The 19558-nt window shown below is 53.9% G+C and overlaps 1 protein-coding gene across 1 annotated transcript in view; it reads left to right on the forward strand.

Moving 5' to 3' along the window:
- The first annotated feature begins 1654 nt into the window (after positions 1-1654).
- The window catches only part of EML1 (EMAP like 1), a 220703-nt gene continuing 202799 nt past the window's right edge, over positions 1655-19558 (forward strand). Inside the window, exon 1 of the mRNA XM_074393593.1 lies at positions 1655-2115. Within this exon, the coding sequence (XP_074249694.1) occupies positions 2088-2115 (28 nt within the window). The 5' untranslated portion in view covers positions 1655-2087. The remainder of the gene's footprint in view (positions 2116-19558) is intronic.

Genomic DNA, 19558 nt, shown 5'->3' on the forward strand with positions numbered 1-19558 from the left:
CTGTGACTTCACTGCCCTCTTCCCCATCCCACCCACAGATAGGGCTTCCTTTGGAAGCATGGAAGCCTCATCCTCCTGACTTCACTCCCCAGGCCCCTGAGCCAGAAGAGGTCTTGGTGTGGATGGAAGAGCTGCCAGGATGCCTCAGCACGCTGCTCCTCCCAGCTCTCATTTCCCTGAGGCTCATTTATCCTCAGCACCAGCATCTGCCCCCTCCTCCAGGAAGCCTCCTCTGACCTCCCCAGCCCTGAGGCCTCCCTGCCATAAACATCATCCTTCTTCTCAGGCTTGCTGCCACCTCCAGCCCTGCCAGAGATCCCTGTCACTCTTCAGCTGTGCTTTCTCACCTCCACACCTGCTAGCTAGTCTTCCTGGAACACTCTCTCTTCCCATCAAAAATCTCTGGGCTGGGCACAGCGGCTTGGGCCTGTAATCCCAGCACTTTGGAAGGCCGAGGCACTTTGGGATCACTTGAGGTCAGGAGTTCGAGATTAGCTTGTCCAACATGCTGAAACCCTGTCTCTGCTAAAAATACAAAAATTAGCTGGGCGTTGTGGTAGGTGCTTGTAATCCCAGCTACTCAGGAGGCCGAGGCAGGAAAATTGCCTGAATCCAGGAGGTGGAAGTTGCCGTGAGCCGAGATGGTGCTACTGCACTCCAGCCTGGGGAACAGTCAGACTCCATCTCAAAAAATAATAATAATAATAAAACAACTTTCTGGGATGAGAACCGTGGCTCATGCCTGTAATCCCAGCTCTTTGGGAGGCCGAAGCATGAGGATTGCTTGAGACTGGGAGTTCAAGACCACACAGAGCAACATGGCGAGACCCCCTCTCTACAAAACATAGTTAGCTGAGAGTAGTGGCATAGACCTATGGTCTCAGCTACTTGGGAGGCTGAGGCGGGAGAATCACCTGAGCCCAGGAGGTTGAGGCTGCTGTGAGCTGTGATTGCACCACTGCACCCCAGGGTGACCCTGTCTCAAAAAAAAAAAAAAAAAGAAAAGAAAAAGAAAAAATATTTTCTCTTAACGATAACTCAAATGCCAGCTCTTCCAGGAAGCCCTCCTGGATCTGATTGAGTTTCTTTCCCTTCTCTTTAAGTCATTTTCACTCCATCTGGTCTCTGCCTACAAAACTGGGTAGATCTTGAGCTCAGGGGTGCCCAGCAGAGCCTAACCCAGGGTAATGCCTCTGGGATCTCCAGCCCTTGGCTGGTCCTGCCCTGCACTTTGTGGGGACCAGGGGAGCGGCTGGATTGGCTCTGAGCCAAGCACACAAGAGCATACTAAGAGCTTGCTGGAGTGTGTTCTTTCAACCAATATTTCCTGAGCACCCGCACTATCCCAGGCCCAGGATCACATGGCTGCCCCTGGAGACCCCATCTCCACCCCCCATCGACCCTTATCCCACAGTAGATGCCCAAAGTGCTGGCTGCTCTTCACCAAACAATCAAAGGCAAGGGATGGCCTTCCTGCAGCCTTGGAGACAGACAGCCTGGCTCCAGATCTTGCTTACGCCCTGTACTGACCCGGTGACCCTGGGTGGGTCCCTTAACCCCTCTGTGACATGGACACAGTGGTTGCAGCAGCTCTGGAGAGCAGAGTGAGATGCAGGGGTGGCCACACTTAACATAGCTCCTGGTCCCGGCATGCACTCAGTAGCGGCATCACTTGATATTCTCCTTCCCTAAATGCCCATAAATGTCCCTTGCTGGCTGGGTGGAACCATTCCCAAGGAAAGAGTGTACAGGCACTCCCGAGTCCCCAGGACCTGGGGCCTTGGGTACTGACCAAGCCCCTAGGGGTGCAGCGACTTCTCAAGCAACATTCTGGGGCTGCCCCAGAGAGGCCTTGGGCGGGGGAGGGCAGTGCCCGGATTTATCCACCAATCGCACAGGCTGCTGGCACTGAGCACATTCTTATCTGCCCAGCCCAGCATTGGGGGGGTGGCCAGGCCGGCCAGGGCGGGACGCTTCCTGGGGGCTGGACACGGAGGAGCCCCAAGCCCTGCTGGGTGGGTGACAGCCGCGGAGCCTCTGAGTGACCCTGCAGGCTGGTGGCCAGCCAGCCGCCCATCTCCCACACCATGTCGGACGGCGAGGGCCCCTCAGCTGGTGAGTGGCAGCTATATTTACCCACCATGGCTCCGGTTGCAGAGCCAAGGCCACCAGTCGCCGAGGGCACCGGGGCCCCTCAGGCTGCAGGCAGCTGTGACCTGGACCCCCCTCCTCCTTGCCTGACACCAGGAGGCCTATGCCGCTGGGCGGGGGAGCTTGACTTTCGCAGCTAAGTTTCGCCGCACCCCCTGACTTCCCAGTGAAGCCGGTGCAGGAAGCGGTGTCTGCTGTGAGCCCTCCCAGGTCTGGCAGCCGGGGCCAGAGCTGACCCAGGACAGAGAGGCATGGGCTGAGGCGGGACTGATGGGTGGGCTCAGGGTGCCGTGGGCCACTGGAACCCCACGCAGACCAGTGTGTGTGAGCATTTATCGGAGGGGTGGGGAGAGCTTCCGTCTTGATTCTCTGAGTTCTGAGTTCTCTGGCGTTCTGAGTCCCTGGTCCGTCAGCACCAGGCAGGCCCTCTGTGGACCCTCATATCCTCTAGGTTCAAACTGGCCAGGGACGCAGGCAGGTGGAAGGGCGGTCAGATTCTAGGGTCTGCCCACTACCCTCTGCTCTGCCTGAGACAAGAGGCTGTGGTGGGGACTGGTGGCCCATGTGCCTGGCTGGCTGCCTCTGTCTCCTGCCAGTTACAGAGCCAGCCTTGGCAGGATGGGGGCTGAGGATAGCCGAATCCAGGGGTAAACATGGGGGACTCTGGAGTCAGGCTGTCCAGGTTCAAATTCCAGTTATTTCACCCCCAGGCTGGGTGATTTTGGGCAGGTGGCTTAACTTCTCTGCGTCTCCGTGTCCCCAGGTAAAAATTGAGACTGTGGTCCTAAACCCTAGGGGTTGTGAAAATTAAATTTATGATATTGTGTGAAAGCATCTGCTGGTGCCGGGGGTTCAGTGAACACTCAGGGCTCTGCATACTGGCAGCAGGTGGGCACCCCGGCAAGATGGGCATTCCAGGCAGCCAGATCTGGCCTCCTCCATCAGCAGGGCCTCCTTTGTAAGCCAATGATTGTCATTGGCACGTGGATTCCTTATGCATAAAACCTCACCTCAGGGACTCTCAGGAGACATCAAGGTCTCCTGGGGGTGTGGGGCAGATCATGGGTGATAGCACCCTGAAGATACCCTGTAACTGACAAATGGTCCCAGCGCCTGGGCCTGGCTGGGTAGGATTTGAAACAGAGTAAGAGTGTGAATGTGTGTGTGTGAGAGACAGAGAGAGAGTGTGTGTGTGCGTTGGGGAGGGGTACACTGACAGAAGTGACCTGACCTCAACCTCTTCCACTGGGTGCCAGTTGTCCTGGCTGCCAGGAATTGCCCGTCGTGGCTGCGGGGGGCCCCGGGAGCCAGCAGACAGCTCTTTCTGGCTGGCCCTGCCCCACACCTGACACTAACCCGGAATAGCTCTCCCCCTCCACCAGGGACATGCCCTGGTTTTAGCAGCTTGTAAAGCCACCCGCATGGAGATGGGTATTTCAGGAAGACCAGGACAATATTTAGCCAGTCAGGGCAAAGGAATGGGCTCTAAGCGTGCATGTGTGTGTGTGCAACCTGGAGGCCTCACTGTCCCTTCCCCGTTTAGGAGAGGCTCAGCCCGCTTGGGCTGGGAGGTGGGGCCTGGATTCCAGGCTGGCTCTGTCTGCCCTGGCTGGGCAGGTGGCCCTGGGCAGGCTCCGGGTTTGGGTTTCCCATCTATAGAACGCCGTGTGACTGATTTTTGTCTCTAATATGTGGATTTGAGATTGAACCTGGCTGGTAGGAGTAGAGGTGTTGTTTTGGTGCAGGAGGGTATATTTATTTATGGGTGGTTCTGCAGCACACAGCGTGACGTTCAGGCCTTTCCAGGATTCCTGCTGGCAGGAGCCAATGGACACTGCTGTGAAATACTCTAACCTGTCTCCAGTACCGATCCCCAAGCCTGTGTCGGCAGTGGGAGCATTCTCGGCTCTCCGCTCGTGACCGATGTGACCTGGGGCGGACTACTCAAGGACACTGTGCCTCAGTTTCCTCATCGTTAAGTGGGAACAATAATGGGACACAAACTCCTCAACGTGCAATAATGATTGAATGGCTAACAGCGGGTAATTCACCAAAAATAACACCAGGCTTATTGTTAGTGGTTATGGCTGTTATTATTTAACCAATAAATAAGCAACCCAGAGAGGGAAATGAAGGGAGCAGAGGACCCGCTGTGTCCTGGACACACTGTTCTGTTATTGCCCGGAGGTGGGGGCTATGAGCTCCACCGTGTAACTAAGAACACTGAAGCTCAGAGAGGCACATGCAAGGTCACCCAGCTGGTCAGTGGCAGAGCCGGGATTCAAACCCAGTTCCCCAGACCCTGTTGGCACAGAACCCAGCTTAGGCCCCTCTTCTGGGGGGTCCCACGTGCATACCCGAGGAGGGCGAGGCTGGCTATTTTGTGGGGCTTTTTGGCTCTCACCTGAAGGAGCAGCTCTTCTCATTTCAGTCAGCCTCCAGCGACTTGTAGCCTGTGGAGAAAAATGGAGTGCCCTGTGAGGGTGTCAGGAAAGTTCTGCAGAGCAGGAGCACAGCAGGAGGTGGCCGTCCACTGGATTGATGGCCCTGTGCCTGGGTGGGTGAGCTGGAGCTAAGGTTACCCAGGAGTCAGCACTGTATTTATAGTAGGAACTCGCCTGTATCAACTGGCGGCCAGCACACCCGGCCAGCAGAGGCGCTCCCTTTACAGTTGCCTGCATTCTAGGCTTGGCTCTGTCTCTTAGGGGCAGGGTCATGTGATCTGACTGAGCCTCAGTTTCTTCATCTTTAAAATGGGCGGTTCATCAGTTCCTTCGCTGGGTCTAGAGATAGGGTCTGTAAGTGCTTGGCACCTGCCTGGCACAGAGGGGCCTCAGAAGATGCCGGCTCTACACACCCTGGGTCTGTTGATTGTCTTTCCTGCCTTTGACCTTGTGATTTACTCCCTCTTCCATCCTGGCCAGAATCTGCAGGAAGAGAATCCAGGTCTCTGTGCTGTTAGCTGCCCCTATGCTTGGGAAAGTTTCCAGCAAAGCAACTTGACAATCCTAAGCACCAAAGAACAGGCTGCTGTGTTCTCAGGAGAGCAATGAATGCAGGTCCATCAGAGCCCAGGGTTCAAATCCCAGCTCTCCCACTCCCTAGCTTTGTGGCCTTGGGTGAGTCACTTAACTTCTGTGAGCCTCAGTGACAGATGGGCATTTGCCCAGCTGCAGAGGGTATGATAAGGACAGACCCCTAACCTGCAGATATGTTCAGCCAGCAGGGTGACCCTGTCTTTCCTCCTGTGTAACCTTCGGCCAGTCCCACTCCCTGCTCTGGGCCGCGGTCACCCTGTTTGTGCCGTGAGACGTGGCTGCCTTGCTGGTGCCTTCTGTGCCTGTGTGTGCTGGGAAGTTGCTCCCCGTCTTTACCGCCTCCCTCAGTGCCCTGCAGCTTCTGGTTCTCATCAAGACATTCAGCTGGGTGAACTGACAGCATCCCCCAAAAGCCCCCAAGTACTCGGCTCTCCAAGGGCCTCCCTCTGCCTGCAGTCAAGGACAGTTTTCCAAGAATGAGGCCTGCAGACACTGGTGGGGCCACCAAACAGCTCACCAGTTCCTCCTGGCATCCTAGAACCCAGAGAGTGCCCAGCTTCTTGCCCCCACAGACCTCACAGTGGGCCCCTCACCAGGGACCAGGGCAGCGTCCACCTCCGCTGCCTGTTCTGGCCACCCCCAGCTCTCACCTCAAGTTTATCCTAGAAGGCCCCCCCAACTTATGCCACCCCAGTTCCCAAGGAGGTTGCTCTGCTCTCTGAGGAGGGGGGACCTGGCACTGTGTCCCTTCCCTAGATTCCAGGGCAGGCAAATGCTGGAAAGGGCATGAGATGCCTGGTGTGGTCCTGGGACGTGGGAACACCTCAGAGATGACTTGGTGAATGGTACCAATGAGGCCCCCTGCCCTGCTCATAGGAGTCTTGAGTTGTTGGATGCTACAGGCCTGTCCAGCTGCAGTGGGAGCCTTCGGTGCTGAGTGACCCAGGACAGGTCTCCTTCCATGTGTGACCTCAGAGAGATGGTGTTAGCCATCCACAGGCCAGCACATGGCTCTGGACACATGTCCCAAGTTCTGACATCAGGTACCTCCCGCCTCAGCCCCTGTGAAGGGCTGGGCCTGCCTGGGTTGCTCTGAGGGTCCAAGCCGGGCCCCACGCCCCGTGCCTTCTGGGTGCCTGCACATGGGTGGTGTCAGGGCATGAGTCCCCTGAGGAGTGAGCGGTTTTATGTGATGTCAGTGGTTCCCAAGGCTGGAGGCAGCAAATTTTCTTGCTGGGTTTTCTCTTCCTTTATGGGTACTGGCTGGTTCATCCCTTGAGTGGTGACAGGGGGCCAGTGCAAGCTGTGGAGCTGGGGAGGGGAGTACCCGGCCTACTTTAATGTGGTGGTGGAGGAACTGCAAGAAGGATCTGGAGGCCCAGATGCCAGGGAGGAGGCTGGAGAGACGGTCCTGGGGAGAGAGGGTGAGATCCACACAGAGAGGAGACACCGGGAGAGGGGCACAGGGCAGTTTGGCAGCTGCTGAGGCTCAGTGCTGGGAGGGTACAAGGAAGGCTGAGCCTGATACTGCTGCCCCCGATAGGAGGGCCCAAAGGACACACTGCTCACCTTCAGGGCTCCGTGGGGTGACCTGGCAGCGTTTCAGGCCTCAGCTGTTAAACTTATGGCGTGCGTGGAGGAGTGGGTAAGACGATCCCAACCACGCCATGCACCTGCCCTGGATATAGGCAGGCCCGTCTCTGCTCCTCGGCTGTCTCATCTGTAAAGTGGAAGTGACACCATAACCTCCTCTGTGTCAGGGGTATTGGGCAGGATGACTCCTTTTAGCTCCTTATGAACTGTGGGGCTCAAGGGAAGTATGGGTGGTCTCCAGGTATGAGCCTTTGAATAGCACCGCGGGTGTGCCGGGCACCCGTGATATTGACACCCAGAAGGACTCAACCTCAGCGGCATCCAGCGACCTCTCACGAGAGGCTGGGAGTGAGGTGGGGACACACAGGAGGAATCCACTGTTGGGAATCCCCCTTCAGTGCCCTTCACGGTGACCCTGCATCCAGGTTCACACCACGCTCCCAACCCATGGGATCTCCTTGTTATGGAGCAGGGGAAACTGAGGCGCAAGAGGAAGAGAGACTGGCTCAGTCACCCAGCAAGGGTGTGGTGAGCTGGGGCCCAGGCTGGATTCCCAGCCACAGGTCCAGCCTCTCCGGCACTTCTGCCGAGGGCTCTCTAACTCTCGCCCCGTCCAGGCTCAGCGGAGCCCTGCCTCCTCCAGGAACCCTTCCCTGAGCTCTGCAGCCCCGGGGACCCTGAACCTTGGTGCACCCATGCCCCAGGCCTGCTCCCCTGTGTGGGTAGTAGCTTCGAGCGGCGCCACCCCGGCCCGCTGCCCTCCTCACAGAAGTTATGAGCTGTGAGCAAATTTATAGGCATGCCCAGGTGCGCCTGAAGCCTTCAGTACTATGTGACCCAGGACAGCTCGCTTCTGTGTGTGGCCTGAGAGATGCTGACTCGTTAGCGTCCTCCCGCTTATCTGTTAGCTACCCACGGGCCGGCGCACAGCTCTGCACACGCATCCCACCCGGCATCGCAGACCAGGTACCGCTCAGCCCTGCCCTCGCTGGGCCATGAACCTCCAAATGGCAAACTAATACCTTCACGTGACTAGGGGCCCCACGCCAGTGTCAAAAGTACCCTTGTGGGCTTTTTCATCTATGACAAGAGATGCAGGTTAGAAGTTCTACCTGGAAAGGAAAGCTATCCACTTCTGTTCTTTTAAAGTATTGGGTCAATTCTAATGGAGTATTTTTGAGATAGCAAGATAGCTTTTAATTTTTATTATATATATAATATATATATATATATATATATATATATATAATATATATATATATATATATATATATTTTTTTTTTTTTTTTTTTTTTTTTTTTAGACGGAGTCTTACTCTGTTGCCCAGGCTGGAGTGCAGTGGTACAATTTCAGCTTACTGCAACCTCTGTCTCCCAGGTTCAAGCAATTCTCCTGCCTGCCTCAGCCTCCCGAGTAGCTGGGACTACAAGTGCACACTGCCACACCCAGCTAATTTTTGTATTTTTAGTAGAGACGGGGTTTCACAATGTTGGTCAGGATGGTCTTGATCTCTCGACCTCCTGATCTGCCCGCCTCAGCCTCCCAAAGTGCTGGGATTACAGGCGTGAGCCACTGCACCCAGCCTTTTTAAATTATATTTTTAAAAGAAAATTTTTAAAATGAAAGTTAAATGGATGCAAATGCCAACAACTTTTGAATTTAGCATTTGCAACCATTTCACTAATTTTTTTCTTGAAATTTACAGTCAAAATAAAATATAGAAATTGGTTGCTGAGGTAGGTAAAAGGTCACTCATAGTCAACCATTTCAAATTTTCAGTTTTTGCACTTTGATTTCAAAATTTTGCCTTCATCAAAATAGTCTCTTTGGTTTTTATTTTGTTTCTTACTCTTTTTTACATAAGTCAGAATAGGCTCGGGATGGTCTGGAATAAACAAATCTCAATGGCTCAAAGCCACAAAGGTACACTTCTCTCTTATACAAAGTCCACTGCAGGTCTGGTGACCCCGCCGCCCAGGGCAGGTCCCCTACACGGTGACTCAGCCAGTGTGAGGCTTCCATAAAGACCCATGTTTTCTCAGTTACTGCAGCCAGCCAGGAACAAGATGGAGATACAGTACCACTTAAATGCACCCACCAGGAAGTAACCCACCTTGCCAAGGCCAGAATTTCACTGGCTACAGCAAGCCACATGGCCACACCGAATGGCCAGAGGGCAGGGTGTGGCCCTCTGTGAGGAACAGTCATAATGCCGGCACCCCTTTCATTGAGTTCCCCCCACCCTGTTGTCGACACCCCTTTCGTTGAGTTTCCCCCCATTGACCATTTGTTTCTTTCTTTTTTAAGTAATTTATTTTAATTATGAAATAGAGCACATTGTATGAACTGTGAACAACAGGCACCAAAAATGTAAATCATGTGATTTCCAATACGAAAAGCATAACGCAAGGGACAAGATTTTTCAAAACATCGCTCCCTCCCATGGACTTGGATTTGCATTTGCATTTTAAAGCACAAAAATAAATTTCTGAATGATTCGGTCATAACCTCCAGTGAGAAAAAGCATAACCAAGAAAAGCCTTAGCTAGAAGTCTCCTTTCACTTTTTATTTGCTGAGATATGAAAGAGGGCATTGGAATGAGCATGCTGTGGAGTCCGTTTATTCAGTGTAATCCACAGACCCAAAAACTGAGATGCGAGTTTAGAAGGAAATGACTTTTGAATAATGTTGGGGGAAATGATGAGAAGAGCGTGTTTCTTCACTCTAATACAGATATGCACTGTCTCTTTGATTCTATGACACCATCAAAGAGAAGCTGTGTCATCAGTTTAGTTACTGGTTTTCCCAGTGCCTTTTTTTTTTTTTTTTTTTTTTTTTTTTTTTTTTTTTTGAGACAGGCTCTTGCTCTGTTGCCCAGGCTGGAGTGCAGTGGCATGTCTCAGCTCATTTCAACCTCTGCCTCCCAGGTTCAAGTGATTCTCCTGCCTCAGCCTCCCGAGTAGCTGGGACTACAGGCCTGTGCCATCTCACCTGGCTAATTTTTGTATTTTTAAAAAAGACCATGTTTTACCATGTTGCCCAGGCTGGTCTCAAACTCCTGATCTCAAATTATCTGCCTGCCTCAGCCTCCCAAAGTGCTGAGATGACAGGAGTGAGCCACTGTCCGGTCCCCATTGACTTTTAATTGTGGGTGTGTACATACATATATAGCACACACATACACTCGCGCTACGAAACACATTTAAATTAAACTTTGCAGTGTAACAGGGGACTGTGGCCACACACATCATACATTGCTTTGTATGAGATAAGATCAGGTTTAAAAATAATGTTTGCAAAGTCTAGCGTTTGCCTACGAATCCTGTTATGAGAGTCAGTGACGTCGACTTGGATTGCTAGAAATAAACCCAGAACTGTGCCTGGGACTTCTGAGCTCCGTGTGGGGAGTCAGACGTTCCTGCTGGCTTCAGCTCTGGGTTCCAACCTCAAGGCCAAACTGTTTAGAGAACTCTCTACCAAGTTTAAACACATCTTTCAGGAATCCTGCCTCATTTATTTTGGGTGGAAAAACATGTCAAGCGCTGGTGCCGGTGCAGAAAACACCCTTCCTGCTGCTTCGGGCTCACAGTCTGAGTTGCCCTCTGGCTCTGCGGATGCTCACAGAGGCCATGCTGTGTGCGTGGAGCCCCTGCCACCGGGCACGGCGGTGTGAGGCTGGAGCAGGGAATTCAGCCCTGGGTCTCCCCTGTGGGATTTGTCACCCCAGCCCACTTTGCTGTCCTCGTCCTGAGGTTACCAGTGGCCTAAACAAGAACGTATACAGTAGGCACTAAAAAATGGTGGCTCCCAGCGAGACGCGGTGGCTCACGCCTGTCATCCCAGCACGTTGGGGGGCTGAGGCAGGTGGATCATGAGGTCAGGAGATGGAGACCATCCTGGCTAACATGGTGAAACCCCATTTCTACTAAAAATACAAAAAATTCGCCAGACGTGGTGGCGCACACCTGTAGTTCCAGCTATTTGGGAGGCTGAGGCAGGAGAATCACTTGAGCCCTGGAGGCTGAGGTTGCAGAGAGCCAAAATCTCACCACTGCACTCCAGCCTGGGAGACAGAGTAAGACTCTATCTCAAAAAAAAAAAAAAAAAAAAAATGGTGGTTCCCCTTCCCGTAGGTCCTTTTACATATTCAGTTCCTCATGATGCCCCTTTTAACCTATGCAGCCAACATTATTCCGTTTTACAGATGAGCAAACGGAGATTTAGAGAAGTCTAGTGTCTTATCCACGGTCACACAGTGAGTGAGTCAGATGGGACTGAGACACAGGTGCGCTGTCCCCAACCTGGGGTTGCCCGCCTCAGGGGGATCGGAAGAGTGGCGCTCCTTCCCTGCTGCCTGCAGGGGTGGGCTTGGGGGAAGGGCCTTTGTTGGGAACCAAGCCCAGCAATTCTGTCTGAACTTTTTGGGAGGCAGGAAGTGATCTCAGAGAGAGCCTGCCTTTGGAGCCTGGACGCTTGGCCCTGAGCTAGCTCTGTGGCGGACGCACTGGCTTCAGGCGAGCCCTTTGCCTTGGGAGGTTTCCACAGGGTGGGCAGGCGGCAGGTGTGCCACGTGGAGGGAAACAGGCGTTTTCAGCAGAAGCCCAGGGCTCAGGAGGTGTCTCCCAAGTCCCAGTGTCTCTCTTGAGTGGTTTTCTGCTTGCTAGGGACAACAGCCAAGGCCTGGTGCCCAGTTCTACCCCATGGCCAGAGCCGACCCAGCTGTACCCCACGTGCTGGGCTCCCTCCGGGCAGCCCAGGGCCTCACACCATCTCCATTCTGCTGCTGGTGGATGCTTCCATCAACCTCATGCCCAAGAAGGGCGGCTGAGGCTGGCATAGAGCCTCGTGCTGTGTCCCCACCCCTCGAGCAGGGCTCCTCCCACCCAGGGCTGGTTCTTCTTGGGGAAAGGCGCTCCAGTGGCCGGGTGCTCTGGTTTGTTGGGTGCCTGCTGCGTGCCCTGCCCTGGGCAGCTCTCAGCACTCCTGTTTGCTAACCTGCGCTTGCCTCAGCTCTGTTGGGCACTGTGCCCCGTCTCACAAGGCCAGACACCCAGGATAAGCATGATTAAAGAGACAGAAAAACAGTCACCACCTCTGGGAAAAAATCATGAGCTCCTAACTCCCCTGGAAATGTATAGAAATGGCGAGGAAGGCAGAGGTTTCTTCCAGGCCTGGACCAAAGGACCAGCCTCTGAGCCAGGAGAAGGCAGGCCTGGGTGGCCCAGATGGGCGCAGATGTACAGGACACATTTGGGGAATGCCAGCTGTCTGGCCTGATGGAGGACAGGGTCTGAGGGGAAGGAGGAGCTCTATTCTAAAGTGGATTTGGGGCCACCTCGGCTGTCAGGTTGGGAGATGGCCTTTTTGGTGGACAGTGGGGAAGGGTGGATGTCCCCTGGGTGAGGGCCTGTCAGAGACCCCAGGGACACCCTGTCTGTGTCTGTTCATGTCTGCACAGCACCAGGGCTGGGCTGGGCCTTAGGAACTCAGGGGCTAGCAAGGGTAAGCTGCAGGGTCAGGCTTGGGCTCACCTCTTATCTGCTGTCTGCAGGGGCTCAGGGTAAGAACACCTGCTGGTCACTAGGAGGCCAGAGTGGAAGGCACCAAGCCCACCCCAGCCACAGGGGACTTGGTGCTGCCGCAGGGGTCCTGATGCAGGGCTGGCAATGCACAGGACGGGGCCTCATCTCACCTTAGACACTTGGCTGAGTCAGGAGTGTTAGCCCAACACAAATCCACCCACTCCTGGACTTACCTCCTTCTCTTTCCATCTTGAAACACTGAGCTTGTTGAGAGGGGTAAACACTTGGCAATGACTCCAAAACCAGCGGCGAGGTGCCCTAAAGAGGTTCCCTTAGGGCCAACAGCTGTGACATCCATGAGATAGATCATGCATGCCTGGGTGCTTGGGAGGAGCCCCACTCACTGCCAAGGCGTAATTCACCCGGGATGCGTGGGCATGAGGTATGGCTGCAGCCAAGATTCCCAGGGCCCTACAGGGTCTGTCTGGTAACACTAGCTAAGAGCCTGACGCAGGGATGGCATCGCTGCTCTGGGACAGCCGCTGCCTACAGCTCAGAGCATGTGGGGTCCTGGGATCCCGAGCTTGCCCTGAGGCTGCAGGAATCCGTGGGGGCAGCTGGTCAGGGGACTGGTGCTCACGTTCCTCTGAGTTTTCCGGGAGGAAAAGGGAGGGGCCAATGACACTCAAGGCTGCAGCTCTGTGGAAAGTGTCCTGGGTTCCAATCCTGGCTTTGTTATCTTTTTTTTTTTTTTGTCTCAGTAACACCTTTGTTGAGATGTATTATATAATTCACACATTTAGACCCAGGGCGATGACTCATACTTGCAATCCCAGCACTTTGGGAGGCCAAGGCAGGAGGATCCCTTGAGCCCAGGAGTTCAAGAGCAGCCTGGGCGACAAGATGGAGGCTGTAGTGAGCCATGATGGCACCACTGCACTCCAGCCTGGGTGACAGAGCAAGACCCTGTCAAAAATAGAAAGAAAGAAAGATAAAAATAAAAAAACGGCCGGGCGCAGTGGCTCAAGCCTGTAATCCCAGCACTTTGGGAGGCCGAGGCGGGTGGATCACGAGGTCAAGAAATCGAGACCATCCTGGTCAACATGGTGAAACCCCGTCTCTACTAAAAAATACAAAAAATTAGCTGGGCATGGTGGTGCATGCCTGTAATCCCAGCTACTCAGGAGGCTGAGGCAGGAGAATTGCCTGAACCCAGGAGGCGGAGGTTGCGGTGAGCCGAGATTGCACCATTGCACTCCAGCCTGGGTAAAAAGAGCGAAACTCCGTCTCAAAAAAAAAAAAAAAAAAAAAGCCACTACACATTTAAAAGTGTACATTAAATGGTTGTTAGTATATTCAGAGTTGTACAACCATCACCACTATCAAATTTAGAACACTTTCATCGCCCACAGAAACGCCCGGCACCCATTAGCCGCCCCCGCTTCCAGCCTTCCTCCCCACAGCCCCGGCAACCACTAATCCACTTCGTTTCTATAGATTCGCCTAGTCTGCATTTTTCATGTAAGTGGAATCCTGTAACACGTGGCCTTTTGTGACTGGCTCCTCTCACTTAGGAAACATTTCGGGTTCATTCATACTGGAGCCTATATCCATCTTCATTCCTTCTTAGTGCCTGTTAACGCCGTCATAGAGATATGCCGTGTTTCCCATGTGTTCTCCAGTGGATGGGCATTTGGGTTCTTTCCACTTTTTGGCTACTATGAGTACGCTGCTGTGAACACACGCGTACCGGTGTCTGTGTGAACACGTTTTTGTTTCCCCTGGGTGCACACCGGGAAGCGGACTGCTGGATCATACAATGACTCTGTTGCACATTTTGAGGAACCGCCAGACTGTTCCCAGCACTGGCTGCACCGTCTTCCATTTCCACCTGCAGGGCATGCTGGCTGTGACTACTCACATCGTCACTGGCACCTGTTCCGTCTTCTTGCTCCCAGCCATCGTAGCGGGTGTGACGTGGTATCTCACTGTGGTTTTGATTTGCATTTCCGTAGTGGCGAAGGGTAGGGCTGAGCATCTTTTCGTGTGCTTATTGGCCATCACCTCTTGGCTTTGCCACCTTAAGCCTCAGTTTTCATGTCTGTAAAATGGGGACAGTGGTGGCACCTGCCTCATAGACAGTGATGAGGACTCAGTGAGATAATGTCAGGGTCCTGGGACATTTGGGGCTTGAAGCTGCAGGCTGGGGTTAGGGTCCCTCCTCTGAAAGCTGGTATGAAGGAGGGACATGGAGAAGGCCAGAAGCCTGGAGGTTTCTGGGAGCCCCAGACTCACAGAGAAAGGGACAAACAGCATATTATTAGCTAGGGTGCTCACCTCCCAGCCCCGCCCTGGGGTGTTTCTGCTGGAGCTCTGAAGCTCTGCTGTACTGTAGCAGGCCGAGTGACCCCGGCGTATCTATGCAGCCCCGACGAACCGTAGATGGGACACGTTCAACACAGGCCGGCCTGGCCCAACACTTGGGCTTCTGGTTTTTCTCGTGAGGAGTTCTTAGGCTTCTGCCCCGTGGCTGCTCCCCGACAGAGTGACATCGTGCTCCTTGGACTTGCTGCGGCCAGCTTTGCCAAGCCTGTGTCTGTCGATGGAGAGATCTGGAAGTCCGCCAGGAGTGTCCTCCTGCGAGGCTGGCTGTCTCTGCTCCTTATCAGGGAGGCTCTGGCCTGGTGGAGGTGCCGATGGTCAGGCCGATTGTGTAGCTGTCACCTGAGCCCGGAGCCAGGCGGGAGGTGAGGTAACACCACCAGCCTGTCACTGGTGGGAAACAAATCTGCCTCTAACAGCAGGTTCACCTGGCTGCCCCGGAGGGAACGATTCACGTTCTATGCTGGAAACCAGTGGGCGAAGAGCAGAGAGGCTCCCCTGGTGGCCCTCAGATGTTCAGTTGAGTCTGCAATCTGGGAAAAGCAGGTCAGATGCGATGAGAACTCCAGGCTCCAGTGACAGGTGCTGGCAGCACATGGTGGTGGGGGGGGCGGTGGTGTCCCAGGCTGTTTCTGGGCCCTGCTGCTGTGTCCTCGCTCACTTGGGACCACATTAGAAAGTCAGGGAGGGGAGCGTGACTGAGGAATCAGGTAGATTTTTTTTTTTTTTTTTTTTTTTTTTTGGTGTTCAAGCTCGTCACCAGGTGCTGTGTGATCTTTGCAAGTCAGATAACCTCTCTGGGCCTTTGTCTCCTTCTGTGCAAAACGAAGCTGATGACACCTTATAGGGTGCTTGCTACACATGATGAAATTTGCCCATATTCAAGGGTACAGTGGGGGGATCAGGATGGGCTTTGATTTTAAGTCGAACCCCCTAAAAAGCAGAGCTTCCATTCCATGGATGTGGCTTATTGAGGGGACACTCAGGAGAAAGCTGTGAAGGAGATGGGGAGGCAGGACCGGATTCCAGGTGGAACCAAGCTTGATTTTGTTCATCGTCACCTCCACTGCCCCTGAGTCTAACCTGAGCGCCCCTCAGCTCAGAGCTTCGACCTCTGCCCTTGAAGGAAGCATCCATGGGAGGCTGGGGTGGCCTGGGGGAGAAGTCCCGTGCTCTCCAGAGCCTGGCTCAGAGACGATGCTCCACAGGCGTTAGCTCCCTCGCCTTCCACCTCTGGCCTCAGTTTCCCGATCTATGAAATGAACCGGCTGCAGCAAATGACCTTCCAGTGTAGTACTAGGCCCTTTTCTTTCTTTTCTTTTCTTTTCTTTTCCCTTCCTTCCTTCCTTCCTTCCTTCCTTCTTTCCCTCTTTCCTTCCTTCCTTCCTTTCTTTTCTTTCTTTCTATCTTTCTTTCTTCTTTTTTTCCTCTCTGTCATCACCCAGACTGGAGTGCAGTAGCACTATCTCAGCTCACTGCAACCTCTGCCTCCCAGGTTCAAGCTGTTCTCTTGACTCAGCCTCCCAAGTGGCTGGGACTATAGGTGCCCACCACCATGCCCAGTTAACTTTTGTATTTTTAGTAGATATGAGGTTTCACCATATTGGCCAGGCTGGTCTCGAACTCCTGACCTTGTGGTCTGCCTGCCTCAGCCTCCCAAAGTGCTGGGATTACAGGCATGAGCCACGGTGCCTGGCTGGCCCTTTTCTTAAAAAAGAAAATAAAAAGAAACCATCCAAGCAATCATTACCTTAGCCACCAACCACATCCCAAGCACCTACTGCCAGCCAGGCCACTGCTGGGTCCTGGGATACAGAGGACAGCCTGCCCCTCACCAGGAGCTCCAGGAGCTCACAGCAGATGGGGAGACAGACAAGCAGATGGCCAACAAGAGCCCAGTGTGCCATGTAGGGTGGGCGGGGGAGAACCATAGGGCAAGGGAGGCTTCCTGGAGGAGTAGCCCGGAGTCACGTCTTGAGGCACAAGTGGAAGGTAACAAAGGGGCCGCTGTGTGGAGGGTCCTGGGTGACCCAGCACAGAAGCAGAGGCAGCAGCAGCTGTTGAATGGTTAATCAGCCATTCAACAAACATTTACTGATCAGCTGTAGACAAAGATGGCAGCATGATTCCTGTCCTCGGGCAGCAGACTCTTGGAGCAGGGGAGACGTCATACAGAAAACAGTCAAGATAAATAGAAAGCCCACAGTGTTTGCGACGGGGAGGAGGGTGCTGAGGATGGGGTGTCACAAATCAGGGAAAGGGAATCAGAGCAGGGCTGTGGAGAGAGGCCTGGACACTTGGGAAGGACCTCAGGGACATGAAAGACCGGGCCATGGAGCTTCCAAGAAAAGGGTATTTCTGGCAGAAGAGGAGGCAGCAGGTGCAAAGGCCCTGAGGTGGGAGTGCCTGGTCTTCTCAAGGAATAGCAGCGAGGTCAGTTTGGGCAGAGTGAACCCCAGAACCGGGGTGGAAAATGAGCTTAGACAGTGGGGGTCAGAAAGACCCACAGGGTCTTTCTGCAGTCTGAAAAGGATGTTGGTATTGACCCTAAGTGAGAAGGGAGCCAGGGAGGGTTTTGGGCAGAGGAATGACAGGATCTCACATCCATTTTACAAGCAGGTGGCAGCAGGTGGGAGTGTTCATTCCCAGCGAGTCTGAGCATCAGAAGATAAGAGGAAGCAAACCCAAGGCCCTTTGCCAGCCCATGCTGGAGGCATCCGTCACAGCATCGCAGACGCAGCTACTCCAAAGACACCATTAATCGGCCCACTGAGAGGCGCTGATGTTTGAAATGCTGTCAGCCAGCTTTCTTGGTTCAAATGCATTGAGAGCTCCCAGTTCTTTGCCTCGAGACAGCACCTATAATAGCACAGCCCCCCCGAGAGGCAGTTCCCTTCTTATATCCTCAGAAAGATACTCGAAATTCCAAGTCCTTGTCCCTAGATTCCCCATGGCAAGGTCTGGAAATGATGACACACACCCACAGTCCCACACACATAAACACACTCTCAGAAATGCTCATCACCAATGCCAGCGTTGCCGGGTGGAATGCAGGACGTCCAGCTAAATGTGAATTTCAGATCAACAACAACTGCTTAGTGGAAGTGGAAGCATGTCCCAAATATTGCTCCTTCTTGGCAGCTAAGGAATCTCCCCCTGAACTGCCCCTGCACTCCAGTACCTCCAGGGCAGCAGAAAGTGTCCTGGTCCTTGGCTGTGGGAAGGCTGGGCCCAAGGAGCCGGCTGCCTGCCGAGATGCCCACTGGAGAGAGGGTGCTATCCCAGGGAAGTAGTGCTTGCCTTGCAGCTTGGGACTCAGCTGCCACCACGGGGCCTCAAGACTCTGATCCTTGGTAGCTGGTGAAACACAGCTTTCCAGGGCCAATGGTCTTCCTGTGTGGCTTCCCAGCCCCTTTTAAGGAAGTGATTTATGGCTCTGAGAAAATGATCAGTCGGGGAGGAAGCACAGGGGTCCTGGTTTCCTTTAGAAAATGCACAGTTTTAGGCTAAGCGCGGTGACTCACGCCCGTAATCCCAGCACTTTGGGAGGCCGAGGCAGGCAGATCTGAGGTCAGGAGTTCAAGACTGGCCTGGGCAACGTGGTGAAACCCCGTCTCTACTAAACATAAAAAAATTAGCCGGACATGGTGACAGGTGCTTGTAGTTCCAGCTACTTGGGAGGCTGAGGCAGGAGAATTGTTTGAACCCAGGAGGTGGAGATTGCAGTGAGTAGAGATTGCACTCTAGCCTGGGTGACAGAGCGAGACTCCATCTCAGAAACAAAACAAAACAAACCCACAGTTTTAAACTGCAGTTTTTAAAAAAATGATGAAACCTGAATAAGAAAAGAAATCCTCCGATATATGTATCAGGGCAGAACTATCCCAGGAGGCTGGAAGGCAGGGCGTGCAGTGAAAGAACGAGGCTGTGATTTGAGGCAGCTGTGGCTTTGACTCCCTGCTCTGGCATCTACGGGCAAGGGACCGCAGCTGGCCGGGCCTCAGCTCCCCTCAGGATGGCGGTGAGCGGGAAGCAGGGAAGCCGGCCCAGTGGGCCGGCACGTGTGGAGGGTCTTGCAAAGACACGTCGGGTTGACTCCTCATCCCCCAGAGAAGAGGCCACCGTCCCCCACACCTGCTTTCCGAGGGATGTTTCATCTCCACCCAGTGGCTGGGACAGGACACTTCAGGGGGAAGTCCTCATTGCAGTTAAGTCTGAGCCCCCTGGCCTGGCAATGCTGGCCCTCCCTGGGGGGTCAAAGGGATCCCTGCGGTCCCCTCCGGCCTCCCTGCCCAGGACCCGCCCTCCCCTCCACAGCCCAGGCAGACGGATGCTCTGCTCACTCCTCGGTGCTTCTCACCTAGTGCCTGCCAGCAGTGGTCCCCCTTCCTGGAACGCCTTGTGGTCTCCAGCAAAGCCCTCCTTCACTCCCCGTACTCACTCCCTGGCAGGGAGGGGCTTCCTCTGTACAGCGACAGCCCTTGAGCAGCCTCCATCACTCGTGAGGTGCGTGTCTGTGTCTGTCCATAAATGCTGAGTGTCTGAGGGCAGGGCTGGTGTCTAAGTCATCTCTACCCCAGCCCTGGCACATAGTAGGTGCTCAGCGGTGGTCCTGCTATTTCTCTGTTACCGCTTCTTGTCATTCCTCCTTAGAAAGTGCTTCGGGAAGAGAGCTGTCTGCAAGGCCCCTTCCAAACACTATCCTGTTTTCTCTTCCCTACATCTGCATCAGCTAGGTATTATTATCATCCCCAGTGTACGGATCAGGAGATGGAGACTCAGAGTGGATTATCACACAGCTACTCCATGGAGGCAGAGGCTCCACTGCTGAGCTGCCAGGTGGCAAAGCCAGAGGGCTTTCCAACAAGGGG

Source organism: Saimiri boliviensis, chromosome 2 (assembly GCF_048565385.1).
Source record: "Saimiri boliviensis isolate mSaiBol1 chromosome 2, mSaiBol1.pri, whole genome shotgun sequence".
Taxonomy (NCBI): Eukaryota; Metazoa; Chordata; class Mammalia; order Primates; family Cebidae; genus Saimiri; species Saimiri boliviensis.